This window comes from Papilio xuthus, unplaced genomic scaffold (assembly GCF_000836235.2).
Source record: "Papilio xuthus unplaced genomic scaffold, Pxut_1.1 DF827714.1, whole genome shotgun sequence".
NCBI lineage: Eukaryota > Metazoa > Arthropoda > Insecta > Lepidoptera > Papilionidae > Papilio > Papilio xuthus.
The window spans coordinates 5,063,168-5,084,091 of NW_013530935.1; the positions used below are offsets into that span (position 1 = coordinate 5,063,168).

Sequence of the window (20,924 nt, forward strand, 5' to 3'; positions counted from 1 at the left end):
GCACGAACATTTATTAAGGTGGATGAGACTGTTATTTTGTAGTTTTATATGAAGTGATTAATGTATACATATTTTTGGGACACCTGTATACTCGTTGTATACATCTAGGACATCTGTATACTTATACGTCATTTTGTTATTCGTATGTTTTAATAAAACAATTTGTTTAACCAAAAATGTTTATTAATATGATTTAATGTTACATTACTACATATAATAATATAATGATTTTCTGAGACCAAAATCTCTTTATAAATATATCGTCATCCTTGTCATGATCTTTGGTAGAACAGAGATAACAATATGTTTTAAACGGAGATTTTGGTGTCAGAAAAATTTAGTTATTTGTCTAAACTTTATCCTAAGGTATAAAATAAGGCTAGATTGTGAAATGTGAAGACAACATACTTCAAGGCAGTTTTTCCTTACCGTGTCGTGTCGTGCGAAGGTTTTACAATTATCTATATACCTATTATATACAACAGTTTTATTATATAACATCTAAAATGTATCTAAAATCTTAGGATTGGTCGAAATATACAAGTAAGGTAAAGCGTATCATTTTCGATTGCAAGCAAGAATTACAATTTTAGGATTTCGATATTGTATTTTTTAATATAATTAAGCTCTCATAATGATTGCTTAGTAGTAACTTATTACTATGACAACACTTGGTTGGTATTCAACAGGTAATTTTTACATCAAATTTGTTATTGTTGCTATTTGAAAAGTAAATGAAACAATTTAGATCAGAGAGCCAGAAGACTTCAAAGAATCTCACTTAATGAGAGAAAAATTGATTTCGAGGCGACTGCCTCACCCCAAAAGGATATATATATTGTGTAACACTGTTTAATTATAAATTAGAATTTTAATAAGTGCATTTCCGAACACATCTTAAATGTAAACTCATTTATTAATCAATTGTGATGATTTATATTCTTCATGCTAGAATAATGCTACAACTATCACCTTTATTTGCCTAATTCTAGTTAAAATAATATTAATTATATTTGATTCTTCTATCACAAATGCTATAGTACTTTTCTTCACCAGGGATCTAATAATAGGGAAACATATCATTTTTCGCAAGTAAACTTCGATACTTCAATTCGTGTGAGTTTAATTTAGAATTTAAAATGACGTTAAATTATTCAAACTTTCGTGAGACATTATACTAAACTGATATATAAACACGTCTAAACACCCACGTATATTCGTCCGGTGGCGGCACCGACTAGTTTCGAGCCCATCGGGGGCCCTCCACTAGTCGGTAGTAACTAGTCGGTGCCGCCACCGGACGAATATACGTGAGTGTTTAGCCGTGTTTATATATCAGTTTAAAATGATGTCTCTAATTTTTAATTTATTCAGAATAGTAACATAATTTTTCTACATCGTTATCACAATAAAAAACATCAGTTGTAAAAGTATTGGCAAGTCATTTTATCTGCATAATTAAGAACTTCATTTATTATATGATGTACATGTTTTTTTTATCTCTGACTATCCCTCTGGTCTAAGGAAGTTTCGTTGTTGTATTATAAAAGATTTATTATTAATTAATTCTATACTATCACGGAATGTCTGTTTGTCTTCTTGTCCGGTGCATAAGGTTCTAATTTGGCTGGTTCTGTGTTCAACGCGCTGTAGTCTACGGGGAAAGGTGGCTGTGGTAACGAGCCTTTGGGTGGTACTAACACCCACTGTCCTGGGCCGTTGGGGTTTTTACCCATTAACCAATTGGTGAAGCAGTGGACAAAGGTGCCGTAGTCTAAGATCAGGTAGCCGTTCTGTAAAGAATCGTTATAACTGAACAATGAATTACATTTTGACAATCCTTTTTTCTTTGAAAAAAATAGAGATAGAATTTTGTATACAAGTGTCATTCCATTTGAAATTAACGGTTAAAAGGGTACATTATCATGAATTTACAAACGTATTTTTATTTAAGTTGATGTCTGTTAGATTAATTATTTCTCTCCTGTATCTTAAGAACTTTAAAATACAGTAAAATCTTATAGTTATTTTTAAGTCCCTGTCTATTGTATTTTGTAACTTACACTAGTCATGCGGTCGTAGGCAGTGTCAATGATCTCATCGATTCGTGTCGCCGGCAAGCCGATGACAGAGCGGTAGAACGCTGCCAGAGATTGTTTTGTTATTGCACCCGTACCTGGAACAGAATTGAAATATTTTCAATAAGTGCCTTCACCTGCTGTGACGTCATGAAATAAAGACGCATAATTAAAAAAAAACTAAAAGAAAAACAATTGCCTCTACCACTTTGATTCTATTCTATCTCTCTCTGTACCTATTAAATCTAGCGATCTCTTTAAATAGATAGGCGATTGCTTGGAAATGACAGCTTTTGTTTCGTTCAGATTCAAACGCATTATTGATTTTACGTGGCAGTTAATTCTATCTATATTATTAGTTAGAATCCACATTTCCGTAACAAACCGCTACCATCAGCGCTAAAATGGTGAAAATCAAATAGGCACAAAATACCAGGTCTAATAGCCAGTTGATTCAAAGAGGTCCATATCTGAATATCCTCAAAACATCAAACTTTTCAAAATAACCGATGGTTGCTGAGACCGAAAAACGTTTAAAATACATTGTTATTTCTGTTTTGACAAAGGCAATAACAGGGATAACAATATGTTTTATACAGAAATTTTGGTCTTAAAAGCCAACGGTCAGAGAAGGTTATAGAAGACATTTCCTAATTACCTGTTCTGTCGATAACATTGAACATAATCTTGCAGAGATACTGCAAGTATAGAGGCAGGTCAGTAAATCTTTTCATGTCACTAAGATAAAGCGCCCAGCGTGCCAGCCAGCCTTCTAATGTGGTCCTGCCCGGAAACCCCCCCGCCTCTGGACCGCACACCCTCTTGTAGTACGGTAAGTCGCTCCATCTGTTATATTTAACTATAATTAAATTCGTGGATTCTTGTGGATATCAAACACTGTATCATATGGTGCGTAAAAGGTTAATGAAGGTTTTAGTTAAAAAAATTAAGCTAAGTAAGAATGTATTATTTTAAAGTAAACCAAGCCATATAATAAAAGGAAATAACAGATTTAAAAATATAGATTTTTTCAGTTAATTTTTGATCATTAATTTAACTTAATTCTCTTATGTATTATCGGGTTCTTCTTTATCTCATCCAAATTGTGTTGAGCGTAATTATTATACTAATAATCTTTTTTATTTTTATTCAAAAAAATATTAAAAACTAAAACTTACTTAGTAGGCAAAGGGTTGATAAAATGTTCGATAAATTCTTGCTTCACTTCGAGTAGTATGTGGAATTCGGAGGAGTTGTTTGACCAATCGGCGAAATGTGCTAGTTTCTGAAAATTACAGAAATAATTCTGGTTGTCTCCTTCAAGACATCCAAAAGCATACACTACAAAATAATTGACCAAATACGATGTAACAAACTTTTGATCATAATTATAATTAGCTCAATAAATTGAATGATACCATTCATGGTAGACCTTCTATTAGTATTATCATCAGCTCATTAGAATCCGAGCCCCTCAGTGGGGATATACATCCCCACTGAGGGGCTCGGATTCTACCCTAAGTTAGGGTTAACTAGGTAAAAATATTTTATTTTTGTTTATGGAGTGTTTCATATTTTAATAGTACCTTCAAGATTTCTTAATAATAATAATATGAATATTTCAATTAGAAAAACTTCATCTCACCTCAAAGAAATTATCAAAGTCCTGATCGCAGATGACGTCATCGCGGTCATGGTCCAGCAGTTCAGTAAAGAACAGCGTCAGTTTGTCCGACTGGACAGCTCCGAGTTGTGCTAGAGGCTGTTCTTCATCCAGGTCCAGGCATTCCAGACTATCGCTGCACCGATTCACCCACGTCGCTGTTATGATAACGTTTAACTTTTACAAGCAGTCAATTTTTAGGGTTCCGTACCTCATAGGCAAGAAACGGAACCCTTATCAGGATCACTTTGTTAAGGTTCAAATAGATTTAATCTGGAACCTTAGGAACAACGCTCGGCAGTCGCGCCAAAGCGACACTAACATATAAGAATACAATACTATACGACACTATGATTCTGTCTTAAGTCTACACTAGCTGTCGTCCGCGACTCACAAAAAAACTTTACAAATAGCCAATATGTTTTTCCAGACTATGTTTTATATCTGTGTCAATTTACATCAAGATCCCTGCAGCTTATTTGGAGATACTTTCAAATAAACATCCATCCATTTATCTAAACATTCGCATTTATAATATTAGTAAGATTAATAAGATGAAAATTAACTTTTACAACATTCACACAACTTCGTGCGTTGCTGTTGTCATGGTTACTTTCTTACTGTGAAATATCAGTTTCAAGGACATACCATTAAACATTGTCTCTATGTTCTTAATGAAAGATGAGTGGGATAAGTAATTTTTTTCAAGAAGACAAGAGAAGTAGACGTCAACAACATGCAATACCATAGCCACACAGAAGACTGGTCAAAAGTGGAAGAAATTCGGCGTTTCGCCTGATCCGCGTACTTTCCGGAGGACTATTTTTAGTCCTCTTTACTTATAAGAAAAGGGTTGAAAGGAGTAAAAGAACTACCTCATATATTTCCCTTAGGTAACGAGTAACCATGATTTGCCAAATACCAGTCCCACTCACCCTGATGCCGGGCCCGCGATGGGCTCGATACTAGTCGGTGCCGCCACCGGACGAATATACGTGTTTTAGTCGTTTTTATATAAGTTTATTAAAATGTGTCATGAAAGTTTGAATAATTTAATTACCATTTGCATTGATATTTTGCTCAACAAAATCAATGATAAATAAATAAATAAAGAATGTTTTAGACCAGAGATGTTATTGTAATAATAAGTTAAGTTGTATTAAAAACAATACGAAACTGTGTATTTCTATCATTAGGTTGCGTGAGGTTTTATTGCGTGGGAAATAAAGCTGCTACTTTATTATATAGCTTATTATTATACATCGTAAAACTACACAAAGTAGTGAATAGCGTGTTATGAATATACGACGAATGTAAAATTAATAAAACCACATCCCTGTTGTAAAGGTAAAAATAAGCGTTTACGGTTTTCAGTTTCAATAATTGCCACGATTTTTTAACTTGACTATTATTCAAATCCATCTTTATATATAAAAGAAAGTCGTGTTAGTTACACTATTTATAACTAAAAACGGCTTTACCGATATGCCTGGAAATTGATGAGGAGGTAGCTTAGATCCTGAAGACGGACATAGGATACTATTTATTCATTTTTTTATTTTTATTTTTTGAATTTATGCCTTGAAGAGCTGCTTTTTATTTAACTTACTAATATTATAAATGCAAATGTTTAGATGGATGTGATGTGGATGGTTTGATGGGTGTTTGGAGATATCTTTAGAACGGCTGAACGGATCTCGATTAAATTTGGCATACGTATAGAACATAGTCTGAAAGAACACATAGGCTACTCTAATTAAGTTTTTGTTATATATCCAAGCGGACGGAGGCACGGGCGACAGCAAGTACTAATAATTATAGTGGTACACCAGTTATTTATAGAGACTTGTGTTCACCCGCGTCATCGTCAGCGCATAAAAGTAGCTTATAATATATCTCGTATCCAGCTACCTTCCCCACAAAATCCTGTCAAAATATTTCCAGCCATTCCGATGATTGATCCGGAACAAAAATACAGATATACAGACAACAAATTTAACAATTTGTCTTTTGTAACCAGTCACGTAAATAAATAATGTGTACGATTCTTTTTTCGATATTACGTACAAACTTTCTAATTTTTTATATGTATAGTTGTGTACATTAACTCTCTGTCACATTTCGTTGTGCATCTTCGAAAATAGAAAACTAATAGTTTAAAAGAGAGAAACTAATCACATAAGATACAACAATAAGAACACTTATAAATTGCAAATCGAAAGAGTTATGGCTCTATTCTATTCCTCAACAAAGATTAAACTGATATAAAAACGGCTAAACACTCACATATATTCGTCCGGTGGCGGCACCGACTAGTTTCACTGACAGCGAGCGACGGGCCGCGTCCGCGAAATAACCAGTACCACTCATCCTGATGAAGGGCCCCCGACGGACTCGAAAAGTGAGCGTTTAGTCGTTTTTATATCACTTTAGTATAATGTCTCACGAAAGTTTGATTAATTTAATCAACAAAGATTGACAAATATTGTCATATATAAATTTTTGTCCAATTTAAAAAGTTATTTGGATAGAACGTATGAAAGATTTTGTTTATATTTTTCAATTCAAAGTAATCTTTTTCATATTTTTTATAAGTTCAAGGTTATCGTTGCGTAAATAAAGTCGAAACAATTCACCAGCAGCCGTTGAAACGGAGCCAATTGCAGTGATGTTTCGTTCTATTATTTTTTAGTTTCAAACGGAATAATGGAACTGAACCTAGAATCGAAAACGTTCATAGCAATGAATATTAAAAAAAAAACTCTTTGTTTTCTCTCATCGATGGACTTTGATGAAATTTCAATTCAAGCTTTTTGTCCTTGTGTAAAAAAGGTTATTTTTTACTTTCATTTTAAACGACATTAAAAATTAGGTTGTAAAATCAAAACTTTAGTTGAGTTGTAGACAACTAGTTGTAATTAAAAAAATAATAATAGCCTATGTGTTCTTCCAGATTATATTCTATATCATTTTGAAATTTCAGTCTGATCCATGCAAGAGTTTAGGATATATCTTCTAATAAACATCCATGCAAACATTCGTATTTATAAGATTAGTAACACACATTATACTTTGATATAAAAATCCTTGCAATTTCTTTGTCACACCATCGTGTTTTGACAATATGTTAAGTTATTTGACAGTTGTTTAATAATTACTTCTATCCAAAGTTCCTAGGGAAATTAAAGCACAATATTTACAGATTATAGACTGTTCATTCTGAAAGAATCTTTCTCTTTACTAGATTTATATTATCAAAATTGATTCGCTACGTGTAGATACAAAAATTTTGATTTGTCTAACATAGTTGCGAATGAAAAGTAAGTATATAAATATAAAATAATATTTAATTAATCAATTCTACAACAAATATCACTTTCTTATTAACCGCTAAGTTGTATAGTTGTAAATAGTTTACGTTTGAGTCTTAACTGGAATCTGTTTGCTTTTCTTTGTTTTTGAAGATTTCTTTCGTTGCTTTTTCGCTTTCATAACAACTCCCTGGTCTTGGGAATTCAGATTTCGCGTCACCATTTTCTTGTAATTGTAAAAACCTTCCTCTTTGACGTTACTGTTTCGTGTTCTTTTGATGTTGTCAGTAGACACTGACGCGATCACCTCTTCCTTTATTTTAGAATCATCTTCCTTAGTAAGTACCTCATTTTCTTTTTCTTTCCTCTTTTTAGTTGTTTTGTTCATTATTTCAATTGTACAACCGCCTATTGCAATCTCTTGGGCGATTTAAAAATACGCATGATCAGTGCCCACGAGATTTATGAAAACGTAATTTGACAGCGTCATTTCAATGTAACTTTGCCTTTCTTTTTAATTTTGTCGATGTGTCTTAAAATATTTATAATCTTTTATTTATTGTTATAGATTAGATCTTTCAAAACTGTGTAGAATTTTAATTTTTCAACCTTAGTTTCATATCGACAAAAATTATAAGTGTATAGCGTAGTGAACGACTTAAGATTTTTTTGTATACACGTTAAACATTTTTACCTTTTTAACAATACAATTTTTTTGCGTACTGTAGTATAACAAAAACCAAAGTTTGGATAGATGGACGCCTCTTACTAGGTATCTCCAGAACGGCTGTCTCTCGCTGAAATTTCATATAGATATAGAACATAGTGTGGAAGAACGTATAGTTTACAATTTTTTTTAATTCCGTACGGATCGAGTCGTGGCGACAGCTAGTCAGCAAATAAATATAGGTTATTACCGTAGTCAATATTAGATATTCTGCATTTAACAATTAATATATAAAGAGGAATTGAGTAGAGAAGCACTCAAGCGACACTTGGTTGAAAATTATACTTTATATTTTGTGACAGGTTTATGAAAGCAAGGGAGTCGGCACTCCCGACTTTAGACAGACGCTTTGAATATTATATGAGGGTAGATGTTAACTTTAATGTGGCCGAAGTGGAAGTGTAATCTTGTGAATAATTTATAAGATATCACGCGAGCAACTATTTCAGTTTTAATTTTACCAAAACACTGACGTTTTCATTTTACATTATTGTTTAGGATTACAAGTTTTTTTTAATATTAGGTTTAGATTGTCTATTAAATGATAAGGTATCCCAACGTGTGTTTTTGAGACTAAAATTCTCGTTTAAAAATATTGTTATTCCTGTTTTGTCAAGGATAATGACGGGGATGACGATATGTTTTATACAGTGATTTGGTATCATGGCTATTAGCATAAATTCTAGAAGCAATTGATCGATCTTACTAATCTTACTTTACTTCTTATGAATCTTCGAATATTATAAATGCTAATGCTTGGATGCATGGATGTTTGTTACTAAATATCTAGTCTAGCAGATCACATAGGCCCAGAAATGCATGCATTTCCGTGGATACGATTGATTAAAATATTGACTGTATACTTCAGCAAGGGTTCGATATATAATAGAACGTATTCTCAAATAACACATAGTAACAATCATCGTGTTTTTTTAATTCCATGCGGAGAGTCCGGGCAAAAGCTACGCATTATAAAAGGTAATTTGTTAAAATATTTTATGTCACTCACCGAATACCATTGTCGTGTTATAATTAATAATTTCAAAAACAACCACACACGACCGCTGACTATCGATTAATGATTGTTTCAATTCACTGCAATGACTACTAATATAAACTCTAAGGGTGGGTTTCCACTGCCAACAAAATTGAATTAAAATATATTTGTATCTCTTTTATACTCTTTGAATAAGTAGAGACAGCAACATGTATCAGTCACGTCCGTCGCATGGTAACATTATCTTGAGACATAAACAAATGACGTATGAATTTGAGAATTATATCACCAAATATTTATCATAACAACCACGCCTCAGCACGAAACATACGTAATGTTTGTTCAGTGCTTCAACAAATACTTGTTTTTCACAATTTGCAATTCAATTTAGATGATAAAAACTCGTTATTTATGGTATAGATAAATTTTGTGTACTATAGTTGCTATAATTTAAAGACGTCGGACAAGCAATGCCTTTATTGCAAACGTTTGCTTTGCATCTTAATTGAATAAATATTAGGCTTTATTTGTTTTAAGGAAACAAGGTTTACATGTAATTTTATCAAAATACTTGCGTCTTCTTCTCCATTATTTCTTTTACCTCATTCCGTAGATCAAGAATTCTATTTTTTTTTAGTATTAAGTTATTCCCGCTAAAGTGCATGAATAGCATATTTTTTTTCATATCTAGATATGACGCTAACTTTTTCTAGACTGTGATCGTACCTGATGACATTGTGATATGACTTTCAAGTATTTTTATTTAGTTTATTTAATATATTAGCAAACCTAGAACTTATTTAACATTTAAATCTATGTATCTCGACTCAGATTTGCCTCAGCATTATTGTTTACCAATAAAATGTATAGTTTTCTCGCTTAGTATTATTTAGATTATATTTTCTTTCTCTTTCATGTAACAAAATACGTCTAAATGTGACGTGTCCTTGAAATACGCTAAGGATGGAAATGAAGAATAGCACTTCTTAAAACTCCTATATAGTTGCTAAATATTTTAACAATATCAAACAAGCGTTGTTAGTCCTGATAAACAAGACTTTATCAAATATTATATTTGATAAAATTATCATGACTTATTACGTGATTCGGGGGCGTGATTTATTTTTATTTTCAATAACGAAATCAGCAAAGATTACAATCGTCATACGGAATAAACATTTACACCTGACTCTATAATTCGCGTTTACTTATTTATATTTATAAATAGCCGTCGCTCGTGAGTATATAAAAACTTAATTAGTGTAGTCCACCCAACCATCCATCTAAACATTAGCATTTATAATATTAGTAATTAAAATAAAAAGCAGCTCTTCAACGCATAAATTCGAAAAAAAAATTAATAAATAGTATCCTATGTCTGTCTCTATGCTCTAAACTACCTCCTCACCTATTTTCATCCATTTCGGTAAAGCCGTTCTTGAGTTATAAATAGTGTAACTAACACGACTATCTTTTGTACATAGATATAAAGATTACGATTACTACTATACTAAACATTTTTAATCAAATTATAGTCAAACAAGGATGTCTGAATCGGTTAGAGAGGTGCTGCTATCGCGGTTGGCTCTCTCAAACTATACAGCGTGTCCGGAAAAGCTGTGTTCAACAGACTACCATAGATTCTTGTAGTCAATTGTACACGCTTTTCCCGGACATCCTATATATTAAACACACGCACCGTTGGTATTTGAGACAAAAACCTCTGTATAAAACTTATCGTCATCCCTCTCATTATCTCTGACAAAACACAAATATATTTTAAATTAGAATTTTGATCTCAAAAACCCGCAAGTAGACATAGAGAATGAAAGAAAAAAATCGACAACTTTAGCTACAGCTCAAAGAGGATCTTGTATTCTAATCTTTATAAATAGATAGGTCTCTGCTTGGGAATTATCATTTTTGCTTTGTTCTGACATAAACGCGCCTTGACATTAATTCTAGTATTCGAGTTCTTACCAACTGGGACCTTAATTATTACCTACTTTATCAATTTTAATGGATTCCTTTAAATTAAAGTACTTACTCCAAACATGTACACTCCAGCCATGATGTTTATCTTCCTCACTATTACTTGGTTCCTGCATGTGTTCAGATGTTTCAGTTTCAGGCAACGTCCGCCATCGCTTTAGTAGTTCTTTGGTTTTGTCTTTGGTCTTATCGCACGCCTGCTTCCAGTTCGTAAAATACTTTCTTGATACTTTCGGTGATAGTGATTTTGATTCTTGTCTGTAAAATTTTTGATAAATTGTAGAAATTGTCAGTTCATTAAGTTTCATAAATTTAACATCAGCGATTGTTGATTAAATTATGAGTTTTTTTTTTAAAAGTACATTTTTTTTTCTGTCAGATTATAATTTGTGTACTTTTAAGAGATGAGTGCAAACTTAAAGTTAATTAAAAATGTATAAAAGTAATTAGAATTCATAATTAAATTATACACTAAGCGTTAAAATTGTGTGAATCGAATTAACTAACATTAATATAGCAGTTGTATTTAACATAGTTATAACAAGAGTATGAAGTAAACTTTATCAAGTTAAACATGAACCAGTGGACTAATTAAAGCGCTCGAGTTCTCACAAGAAAATCTGCGAGCCTGTTACACTATGTGCTTATTTGTTATGCACTTTGAAGTAAGCAACAGCGTACAGTAATATTAAAAGTAGTTAAAAATTATTTTTATCACTATTAGGGATACAAGATACGACTCATTAAAACTTACTTACTGTATAAGACAGAGAGAATGAGAACGAGAGAGAGAGAGAGAGAGAGACTGGCTCTCTATTTTTCTCACACTCTTCCTCATCCGCATTTCAGAAGGTCGCGACCACTTTTATGATCTTTTTTATATTCAATAAGCCAACGCTTGACCACGATGCCACCTGATGTTAAGTATGGTCCAAAGAAGATGACGCACTCTATGACAATTCTCTACTACTACTGTTTCGACAATAACAATGTGCAGTTCGTACAGCAATGGAGTTCTACGGTTAAATCGATGTTAATTATGTATAGACTAGTTTGGTTCTATTCAATTTCCTTTCAGGTGTAAGGTACAGTTGCAATCGGATGAAGCTGACGCAGACAGCTTGTTCCAATCCTTTGTTGTACAAACGGAAATTGAAATTGCGTTCGAACGTGAGATACATTCACAATAGGACACAGTCTGTGTGGTACAAGTTTAGGCTAAGTCTACACTAAATTGTTTGACTTTACAAAGGACGTTATGAAGTAATTCAAAGATTTTTAAACTAAACGACTAGTTTCGAAACTGTCACGTAGGTTAAAGACTGGGAATTTTTCGCAGTAGTATTAAGTTCGTCATCTTATATCCAAACCATGTTCAGTGAATGCTGTGTACGCCTGTCATCTGTATGTTCCTCTGTTTCGACTATCTTTGTGTTATTTGTATACGCTCGTGCTTGTTGAACATGCAATTGATGTACCTTTTTAATAAATAAATAAATTTCTCATGAGAGAAGAGCCCTGACAAAGAGTCCCAGAAGGGCTCGAAACTAGTCGGAGCTGACACCAGATTAAGTGCGTAAGTGTAGCTGTTTTATTTAGTATACAACAATCTCTCTCGAAAGTTCAAATAATCTATATTTATAAAAGAAAGTCGTGTTAGTTACACTATTTATAACTCAAGAACGGCTTTACTGATATGACTGAAAATTGGTGAGGAGGTAGCTTAGAGCCAGGAGACGGACATAAGATACTATTTTTTTTTATATCCACGCGGACGGAGTCGCGTGCGACAGCTAGTTTAATATATATTTTTGATTTCTTCGCGATGTTTTCTATAACCGTAAAAACCTTGAACGTTTTACGGTATGATTTATAACTCTTAACATTCGATTTTTGTACTTGAAATGTAATCAATCATAAGCCAAGAACTGAACTAAATGTAAATTTTTCATTCTCATCGTTGATTGACAAAAAATACTTAAAACATTTACTTTACAAAAAATAATTACTATCTATCTATATATTTATTTCTTAATAATATAACTAATACCAAGAACAATATCATTAACCTAATTATAGATTAAAATATAATCTTACTAAATAACTAACCACAACAAAATAAATCAATTAATTAATACTATATTAAATAAACTATATACTAAAACTAAACCAAACTAAATAATATAAAAAATCGATCCCAAATAGCTGCGGTCGCACGGTAGGGTTCCCAAGATGCTGGCGGCATTTCCCCGTTGGATGGCCAGGCTCAACCTTTGCCCGAAATGCGCGCCAGCCCAACCAATAATAACTAATTACAAATCGTGATAAATTAATATACTTCATCTATTTATTTATTCTGTATAAGTAGCAATGCTTTATTGTAACACTACACAATTATGTAGAAGATTTCGCTCCTGAACAATGGCTGAGCTCTTTGTTTAGGGAGCAAATTAAAAAATATATCCACATAGAAATAGAAAAACCCATAATCTGTATGAATAATGTTAATCAATGTATTATAAGATAAAATATGAATTATGATTTAAGAGATATCGAATGATATAATCGAAGTTAAAAGAGAATCAACTAATTCATAATACAGAAGAATTATTTATTGAGACAAAAAATTCCGAGTTTTTAAAATTTCTGAAATAATTTTACGTGTGTACTAGATTTAAACATTTTATTCAACAAATTCAAGTTGCTTTCGTTGTTTAGTTACTGTTTGTTTTCAAAGGAAGTATCTACAAACATTGCAGTGAATATTTTCACCGAAACTCAGTGCAGTTTTCCTTTGACTTTGTCGTGTAATTAAAATATCTCATTTGCTTTAGAGAATATTTACTATTAACTTAAATACTACAACTTTTATTACGCTTTCGTCGTACTTGCAAATTAATTTGTAGGTTAGGAATATTTTCTATACGAATATCATAAAACGGAAAGATTTGTATTTTGTATCTTTGTATGTAAAGTTTTAACTCGAAAACTATTGAACCGTTTTCAAAAACACTTTTTCAATTAGAAAGAGGAATTGGAATTGCTACATGAATACTTTCAGTACTAGCTGTCGCCCGCGACTACGCGCGGGACTAAAAAAGGTTCCTAAAGGGTTTCCCCAGCAATCATACGAATTTTTCTCACCTTTTAAACCTTACCTAGACCTCCACGAATATTTCAAGACCAAGATAAGGTAAATCCGTTCAGCCGTTCTCGAGTTTTAGCGAGACTAACGAACAACAATTGATTTTTATGTATATAACTAGCGGACCCGACAGACGTTGTCCTGTCTACACGTCTTTAATCTGAATAAATTAATATGAAGTTAATATTTGATGAAAATTGTGAATCTAAACCTTTCCCAGATCCCCTTGAACACACACAAAACATTTCATCAAAATCGGTCCAGTCGTTTGCGAGAAGTTCAGTGACATACACACGCACAGAAGAATTATATATATAAAGAAAGATAGATAAAAAAATCATGGAAGTGAGTATTTTAACGACTAAAATAAAGTTTTGGAGAGATCTTGCTGAGCTATACCAAAACTTTGAGTACTTCTCAAGGTGTTCAATTAAAATTTACCTGATAAATTGGTACAGAGTTTTTGTGAGTTTAAAAACTTTAGTTATCGCTAAGTAAGAATATTGTCTTTGATCAAAAAACCTTGTAAAAATGATTGAAAAAGTTTTATTACTTTACCGTTTCTATTAACTTGTCCCCGATTTCTGAAAGTTTGTACAATATCCTTGGAATTTACTTTGGTGAATGGATTTTTCACGAATTTAATGTACTCATTGTTTACTTTGTTAAACTATTTATTATAACTACAACTTGTCACGTTTCGGTCTAGATTTTTTGCAACATAAATTTAACGCAAAGTCAAAAGAAAATCTAAGTATCAATATTATATTGTAGCTTCAAAATTAACATTTTACAATATTCTTTTGAGTGGAATTAGTATTAATAGAAATATTTATTTAATTTCTTTCATAGAAAATGAACTAAGTATTGAAATTTGAGTCAAAAACTGGTTTTTACCAGTTCCTTAGGTTAGTTTTTTTCTAATACATTGATACCAATGGTGATCCCAACAAATTCTCTTTTAAGTGAATATTAAATCTTACAATGGCTACTGTAGTAATGCGATTTTCATTACCTTTCTAACGTATCTTTAGAGCTCTCGCTAGCTCTAGACGGTCGTCTCTCTCTCCTGCCTGCATCCTCACTGGGTGACTTCTCCGGCAGACGCAAATCTCTCTCCGATTTGCTATTCGACCGGGAAGTCTTCCCGTCGTCGTCTCTCCTCAGTCCTTTCACCGGCGACAAGCTTCCAGGTTTCTCTTGTTTCTTCACCTCCATTTTAACGCGTGTGACGTCATAGTTGTTGTATTACTGGAACAATTAATGCTTTTTAATTTAAAATACTAGGAACAGGTGAAGTAAGTCCAAATAATCTATGTCCTGGCGATGTAGGTCGGTTGCTACGAAACGAGAAATTCTAGTTAAACATTAAACAGCATTGTGCGGCCACGCTTTGTACCACTCAAAGCTTATGCGTACAGTTAATTAAATAATATTTTACGCTCCACTTTTCTGTCATATTTCAACTGTTATGGCTTTAAAAAATAACTATAAAAACTGTGAAGTATGAAGAATTAGTGTTAGTAATAAGTATTAGTATTATATGAGAATTTCGTTTGATAAGCATTAGTTTATGTTGGTTAAGTTGTTTAAAGTTGTAAATTTTTAAAAACCATCAACCCACCTGATGTAAAGTTTTATGTGGTCGAACGATGACACATGAAATAAAGACGACGGAAAATGCAAGGATGGAAAGAGCGTTAGGATTAAGATTAATTTTGGAATATTATGTTATATAATAAAAAGATAAAATGAAAATATTAAATCGAATTATTACAAATAAAGAGAAAAGCACGCACTATTATAGAATATAATTACAACAACTCGATCTAGCTAAATTAGGCTGCTTTTAGTATTTTCAGCGCTGACAATCAAAATGTATTAACTTCTAGGAAGCACCTGCGCTGTTAGCTGCGCGTTATTCCAGAACGCATCTTATAAAAAAACGTTTTGGCTGCCGGCGTTGAGGATCAGCGTAACTTTTAAATCAGCCTCAATCCCTACTCATTCAACTTTGTAAAACTAATAACTGGATTGAAACAGAAATTAGGAAATACTTACTTCTTGCAGGAAAATGATACTTATAGGTTTAAATATTCGTGATATCAATAAAGAGAAATATATATTATACAATATTGTAGTTTTAAGTGTGTATGAAGGGAAGAGTTTAGAGTTTACTTCGTGAATATTTGACGTTGTTTGCGACTGACGCGATGACGTGCTATAAAGGGACGTTGCTTTCACGCGGGTGTTTTGTTTTATAAATATAAACAAGCTGTCGCCTGCGATTTTGTTCGCGCTGAATTAAAATAAAAAACTTAATTAGTAGCCTATGTATTCCAGACTATTGTATTCTATTATAGTATGTTAAATATCATCAAGATTTATTAAACCGTTGCAGAATTATCGAGTAAATATGTTTAAACAAATTACACGTATCCCACGGGGAACTCTATTTCCGGGATCAAATCCTATATGTTTTTTCAAACTATGCTCTACCGTAGCCGTTCTGGAGATACCTTCAAACAAACATCCATCCATTTAAACATTCGCATTTATAATATTAGTAAGAATATATTAGACCTAGATGCTTTGAGTGTTTTCCATTGGACAAAATAAATAATCCAAAAAGCAAATAACTATATTCCTAATGGTTCAGATAAAAATCTCAATTAATTATAACAGCTATTTGAATTTAAATGATGTAAAAAGTTTTCTACATTTATATTATACTTAACTGTTAATTTATTCCTTTAAACTTCAGCTTTTTGGAAGAAGGACATGAAATAATTGGGTGCTACGTAAAACAATTTAAAAGGTAATTAAGTGCTGTAATTAAAAATAAACTTTGCGTATTAATTTTTCAAGCATTTTTTTTAGCTTTGGAAAAAATAGACAAAGTCTATCTTGTTGTGAGCCCTTATCTACTTGCTAGTGCTTAACAATTTAACATGGATGTATATGGTTTCCCCCTCCTAGGCTACAAAAGTCGTTAGCGCTGTAACTAAGGGCTCTTTATTACTAACTATATTCTTTTTATGAAAAATTCCTACGTAGAACAGACAATACGTATGCACATTTAGAAAAAAAATTTTGAACCTTTAGATTTAGATTTTTTTGAAGATATTATAAATGCGAATGTTTAGTTGGATGAATGGATGTTTGTAAGAAGATACCTACAGAACTGCTGCATGGATCTTGCTGAAATTTAGCATAGATGTAGAACACATAAGCTACTATTTTTTTTAATTCCGCGCGGATGGAGTCGCGGTCGACAGCTAATATTCCACAACTTAACAGCCAGATTATTTTAAAAGGTCTATAATAATAATAAAAAAAATATTAAATTAGACGAGACTTAAAAAAAATACGCGCTACCGTGTTCTATAATTAATTTAGAATAAATTCAGTGTGTATACGATTAGATTATACCCTGGGGGCGAGCTAATTATTGTCACTTACGTCACAAACCCGCGGCTTACGCGGGTTCAGCGTAATCTAGGTCATCTGGGGGCTTACAGGAATTGTAGGTGAAAATAAGTGATTAACACCAATATTATCTAGATTTATATATCTTTATAATATGTAAAGTAAATCTAAACAACTCTAACAATATTGTAAGGTACAATAAAACTATCTTAGTATTTAACTAATATTATAAATGCGAATGTTTGAATGAATTGATGTTTGTTAAAAAACGGCTCTATAGATCACGCTGAAATTTGACATAGATGTAGAACATACCCTGGAAGAACACAAAGGCTACTAATTAAGTTTTCTAAATTCCACGATTTCAGGTGGCCGCTCGTTCGTTTGCCACCTTATGATATAAACAAAAATACGAATCGAATAACGCCTCACTGGTCAAAATCGGTTTATTAGTTTAAGCTTCAGGATGTCATATACAAGCCTGCATCCATTAAAACATAATTAAGTACGTGCGAAAATGGCTCATTTGTAAAAACGGAACAACATAAAAACCAAATAATATTTTATACGTAAAATACTGAAAAGGTAGAAACATTTCCGCATTATTAAGTTCATTTTATTTTTCTTTGTATCTCGTATAATGAATACGAACGTTTATGAACTGAATAATTTGTTATTATCGTGTGAATTCATGTAAAAAAAATTCCTTGAATTATATTTATACTGTACCGAAGTTTTTTAGCTCAATAATTAACATAATGTTCATTGGTTTTTATTACATTTATTGTTTTGTTTAATAAAATAAAGGCAATATGTATATTTAACGTTTAAGTTAATACAGCAAACTAAGATTTTTATCAAGTGAACATTATTTTTTTAATAACTGTAAAATCAATCTCAAAAAAGAATATTCTAGGGTTATGAAATCCTGAACCTGTATTGCACGGTGTCGTCTTCGAGGAGCGCCTACGGGTGCAGCGCCCCATTGGAGGCGTACTGAGGGGCTTTCTCGGGCTGGTCAGCGGGGCGTCGCAGTCGTAAGTTTATAACGCTCCTGTCACTTCCCACATGTTATGGCTAAGAAGGAACAGAGGGGTTTAGTGGATATGCTCCCATTCGGGAAGAGAATCCCACATAACTACCGTGCCTTCACCAAGGCAGGGAGTATGCCTAAAGCATTCCCCTCTGGAGAAAAAAAGTTATGAAAGGTCCATGTCCATTAAAATAGACTTGCTGTATAACCCCGATAATACAGTTAGAACACTGTTTAGTAATCTCGTGTTTTAACCCTTTGAACGCCTTTAATTGGTTTAATGAATCCACGAGTAATCCACGGTAGATCGTTGTTCATTTGTTTTAGACATATTGTCATCCTCCCACATTCCCTTTAAAATGGCAGAGACAACAATCAGTTTAACAGTTGTTGTCACGTTGCATTGTGTTGGAGGAAAAAAGGTCGAGAGGTTGTAGCGACACCTAGCGACATCGTGTTGAAAGCATGAAATATGAAATGAACTGCATAACATTTTTCTTTTCCGCATTTTTATTGCACCAAAGAGAATTCATGCCAGCATTTTATTGTTGTAGGAATAATTTAATTATTAATTTTTACATTAATAAACACAACCTTTGTACGTTACTATTTAAACTTTTAAAATAGCGTTGATTATCATAAGTTGTCATAAATATCGATAGTCTAGCCGTCGACCGCGACTCTGTCTGCGCGGAATTAAAAATAACTTATTAAGTAGCCTATGTGTTTTACATCTATGTCATATTCTAGCAAGCTCCATGCAGCCGTTCTGGAGACACCTTCAAATCAATCCATCCATCTCAACTTTTGCTTTTATAATATTAGTAAGATTTGACAGCTGTCAGTGCAATATTATATATGTCAAATAATAAATCTTTAATCGTTGTAAATATCGATGCGAGGTTTTTTCTTTAAACTATTTCCTTAGATTTATAATCTTTTTGGTTAGTTTTTAAACCAAAACACAATATGAAAGTAGAACAAAATATAAATAAGTTATGAGCTTACGTTAGTAAAATAAGACATGTGAGGAGTGGGCAGTGTCCTTACATTCAGCTCACCAGTATCAATATTCTATGAGCGAGGGGTCAGGTGTGTGACCTACATTAACACCCCCGATATTAGGCCAACTCGACCGCGTTGTAACCGAATCTCTTTTTTTAATTTGTTGTACATATTCTTTAAAGCTTCGATTTCATCTTAATAATATTATGCATGCGAATGTTTGGATGGATTAAGAGATGTTTGTTTGAAGGTATCTTCGGAACAGCTCAACGGATCTTGATGAAATATTTCGGTCTTAATTTTCAAGATTTTAACGCTTGTTTAAACATAGTAATAGTTAAACGCTAAACCGCTTAAGATATATTTTAATAACGGTTGCTTTCGAAGACCATAATCTCTATATAAAACACTAGCTGTCGTCCGCCACTCCGTCCGCGCGAATTTAAAAAAACATAATTAGTAGCCTATGTGTTCTTACAGACTGTGTTTTATATATATGCCAAATTTCATCGACATCCGTTCTGCTGTTTTGGAGATACCTTCAAACAAACATCCATCCATCCATCAATCTAAACATTCGCATTTATATTATTAGTAAGATATCGTCAACCCTATTATCTTTAACAGATATTTTGGTCTCAGAATTATATATATACATATAATTCATGTTGTAAGAGAAATTAGTACACAAATTGATTTAACAACATGACACGACCTGAATGTGGGTCAGATGCTTGACCTGTCATTATCAGCTGTGTCTATTGTCTCTTGTAAAAATCAGGTGAGTTCTATACTATTTATATTTTAAAAGCTTTTACCTAAATAGGTTTCATTAGTTGAATCTTGTCAATTGGGTTGATTTTTGAAGCATTTACCGTGAGTTTCTGAGACTAAAAATCTCCGTTTGAAATATATCGTTATCGTAATGACAGGGATTACGATTTGTATTGTTTGTGTGATTAGTTTGAGTTTTTGACTAATTAGATCTTAATTTGTCCGTCAAATTTTACTTATAAATGCGAATGTATGCATATATCGTTATGAATTGGTATAGATGTAGAACATAATCTGTAACAACATATAGGCTAGTAATTTAGTTTTTTTTTTAACTTACGACGGAGTCTCGTGCGTTATTGTGCTATTGTTTACTTATTCATATCTAGACCTAATTAATAAATCAAAATTACCTATCTCTGCGTACCATTTCAACATTTTCCATGATTAGCTCAAATCACAAACGCAGGCAAGATATATAATAAATTCATAATAATATTATTCTAAGCGAAACATAAAATACATCGTGTAGTCAGCGGGAAGGGCGCGCTCGGGTACACACGACATGCGTGTAATAAAATGTTACAATATGGCGAAGAAATGTTACAAGCTTATCTTTCAATGACGCGTTACATGCTTTTTTTATAACAGAAGGGGGCAAACGAGCAGCGGGAACACCGAGGTGTTCAACGACCAGAGGAACCGCAGATGCGTTGCCGGCCTTTGAGATGGTGATACGCTCGCTTCAAGAAAGACCCTAAGTCGTAGCG

At 32.7% G+C, this 20,924-nt stretch overlaps 1 protein-coding gene across 1 annotated transcript; it reads right to left on the minus strand.

The window, feature by feature from the left end:
* Window positions 1–1,484: 1,484 nt before the first annotated feature.
* LOC106116866 (uncharacterized) lies at window positions 1,485–15,155 on the minus strand. Its single transcript, XM_013310916.1, has 7 exons — window positions 14,929–15,155; window positions 10,824–11,026; window positions 3,724–3,899; window positions 3,257–3,363; window positions 2,737–2,924; window positions 2,064–2,176; window positions 1,485–1,793 (listed from the first exon to the last, which is right to left on the minus strand). The coding sequence occupies exons 1-7, from the start codon at window positions 15,129–15,131 to the stop codon at window positions 1,569–1,571; spliced, it is 1,215 nt and encodes a 404-aa protein (XP_013166370.1). The 5' UTR covers window positions 15,132–15,155; the 3' UTR covers window positions 1,485–1,568.
* Window positions 15,156–20,924: the final 5,769 nt, after the last annotated feature.

Bases quoted from the DNA above. Each gene is read 5' to 3' on its own strand.
- LOC106116866 (XM_013310916.1), bottom strand. From the start codon at position 15,131: ATGGAGGTGAAGAAACAAGAGAAACCTGGAAGCTTGTCGCCGGTGAAA. The intron at 2,177-2,736 runs GTAATTAGGAAA...ATTCTGTTCCAG, and splicing joins CAATGTTATCGACAGAACAG to GTACGGGTGCAATAACAAAA. The intron at 1,794-2,063 runs GTAAGTTACAAA...GATTCTTTACAG, and splicing joins CCTACGACCGCATGACTAGT to AACGGCTACCTGATCTTAGA.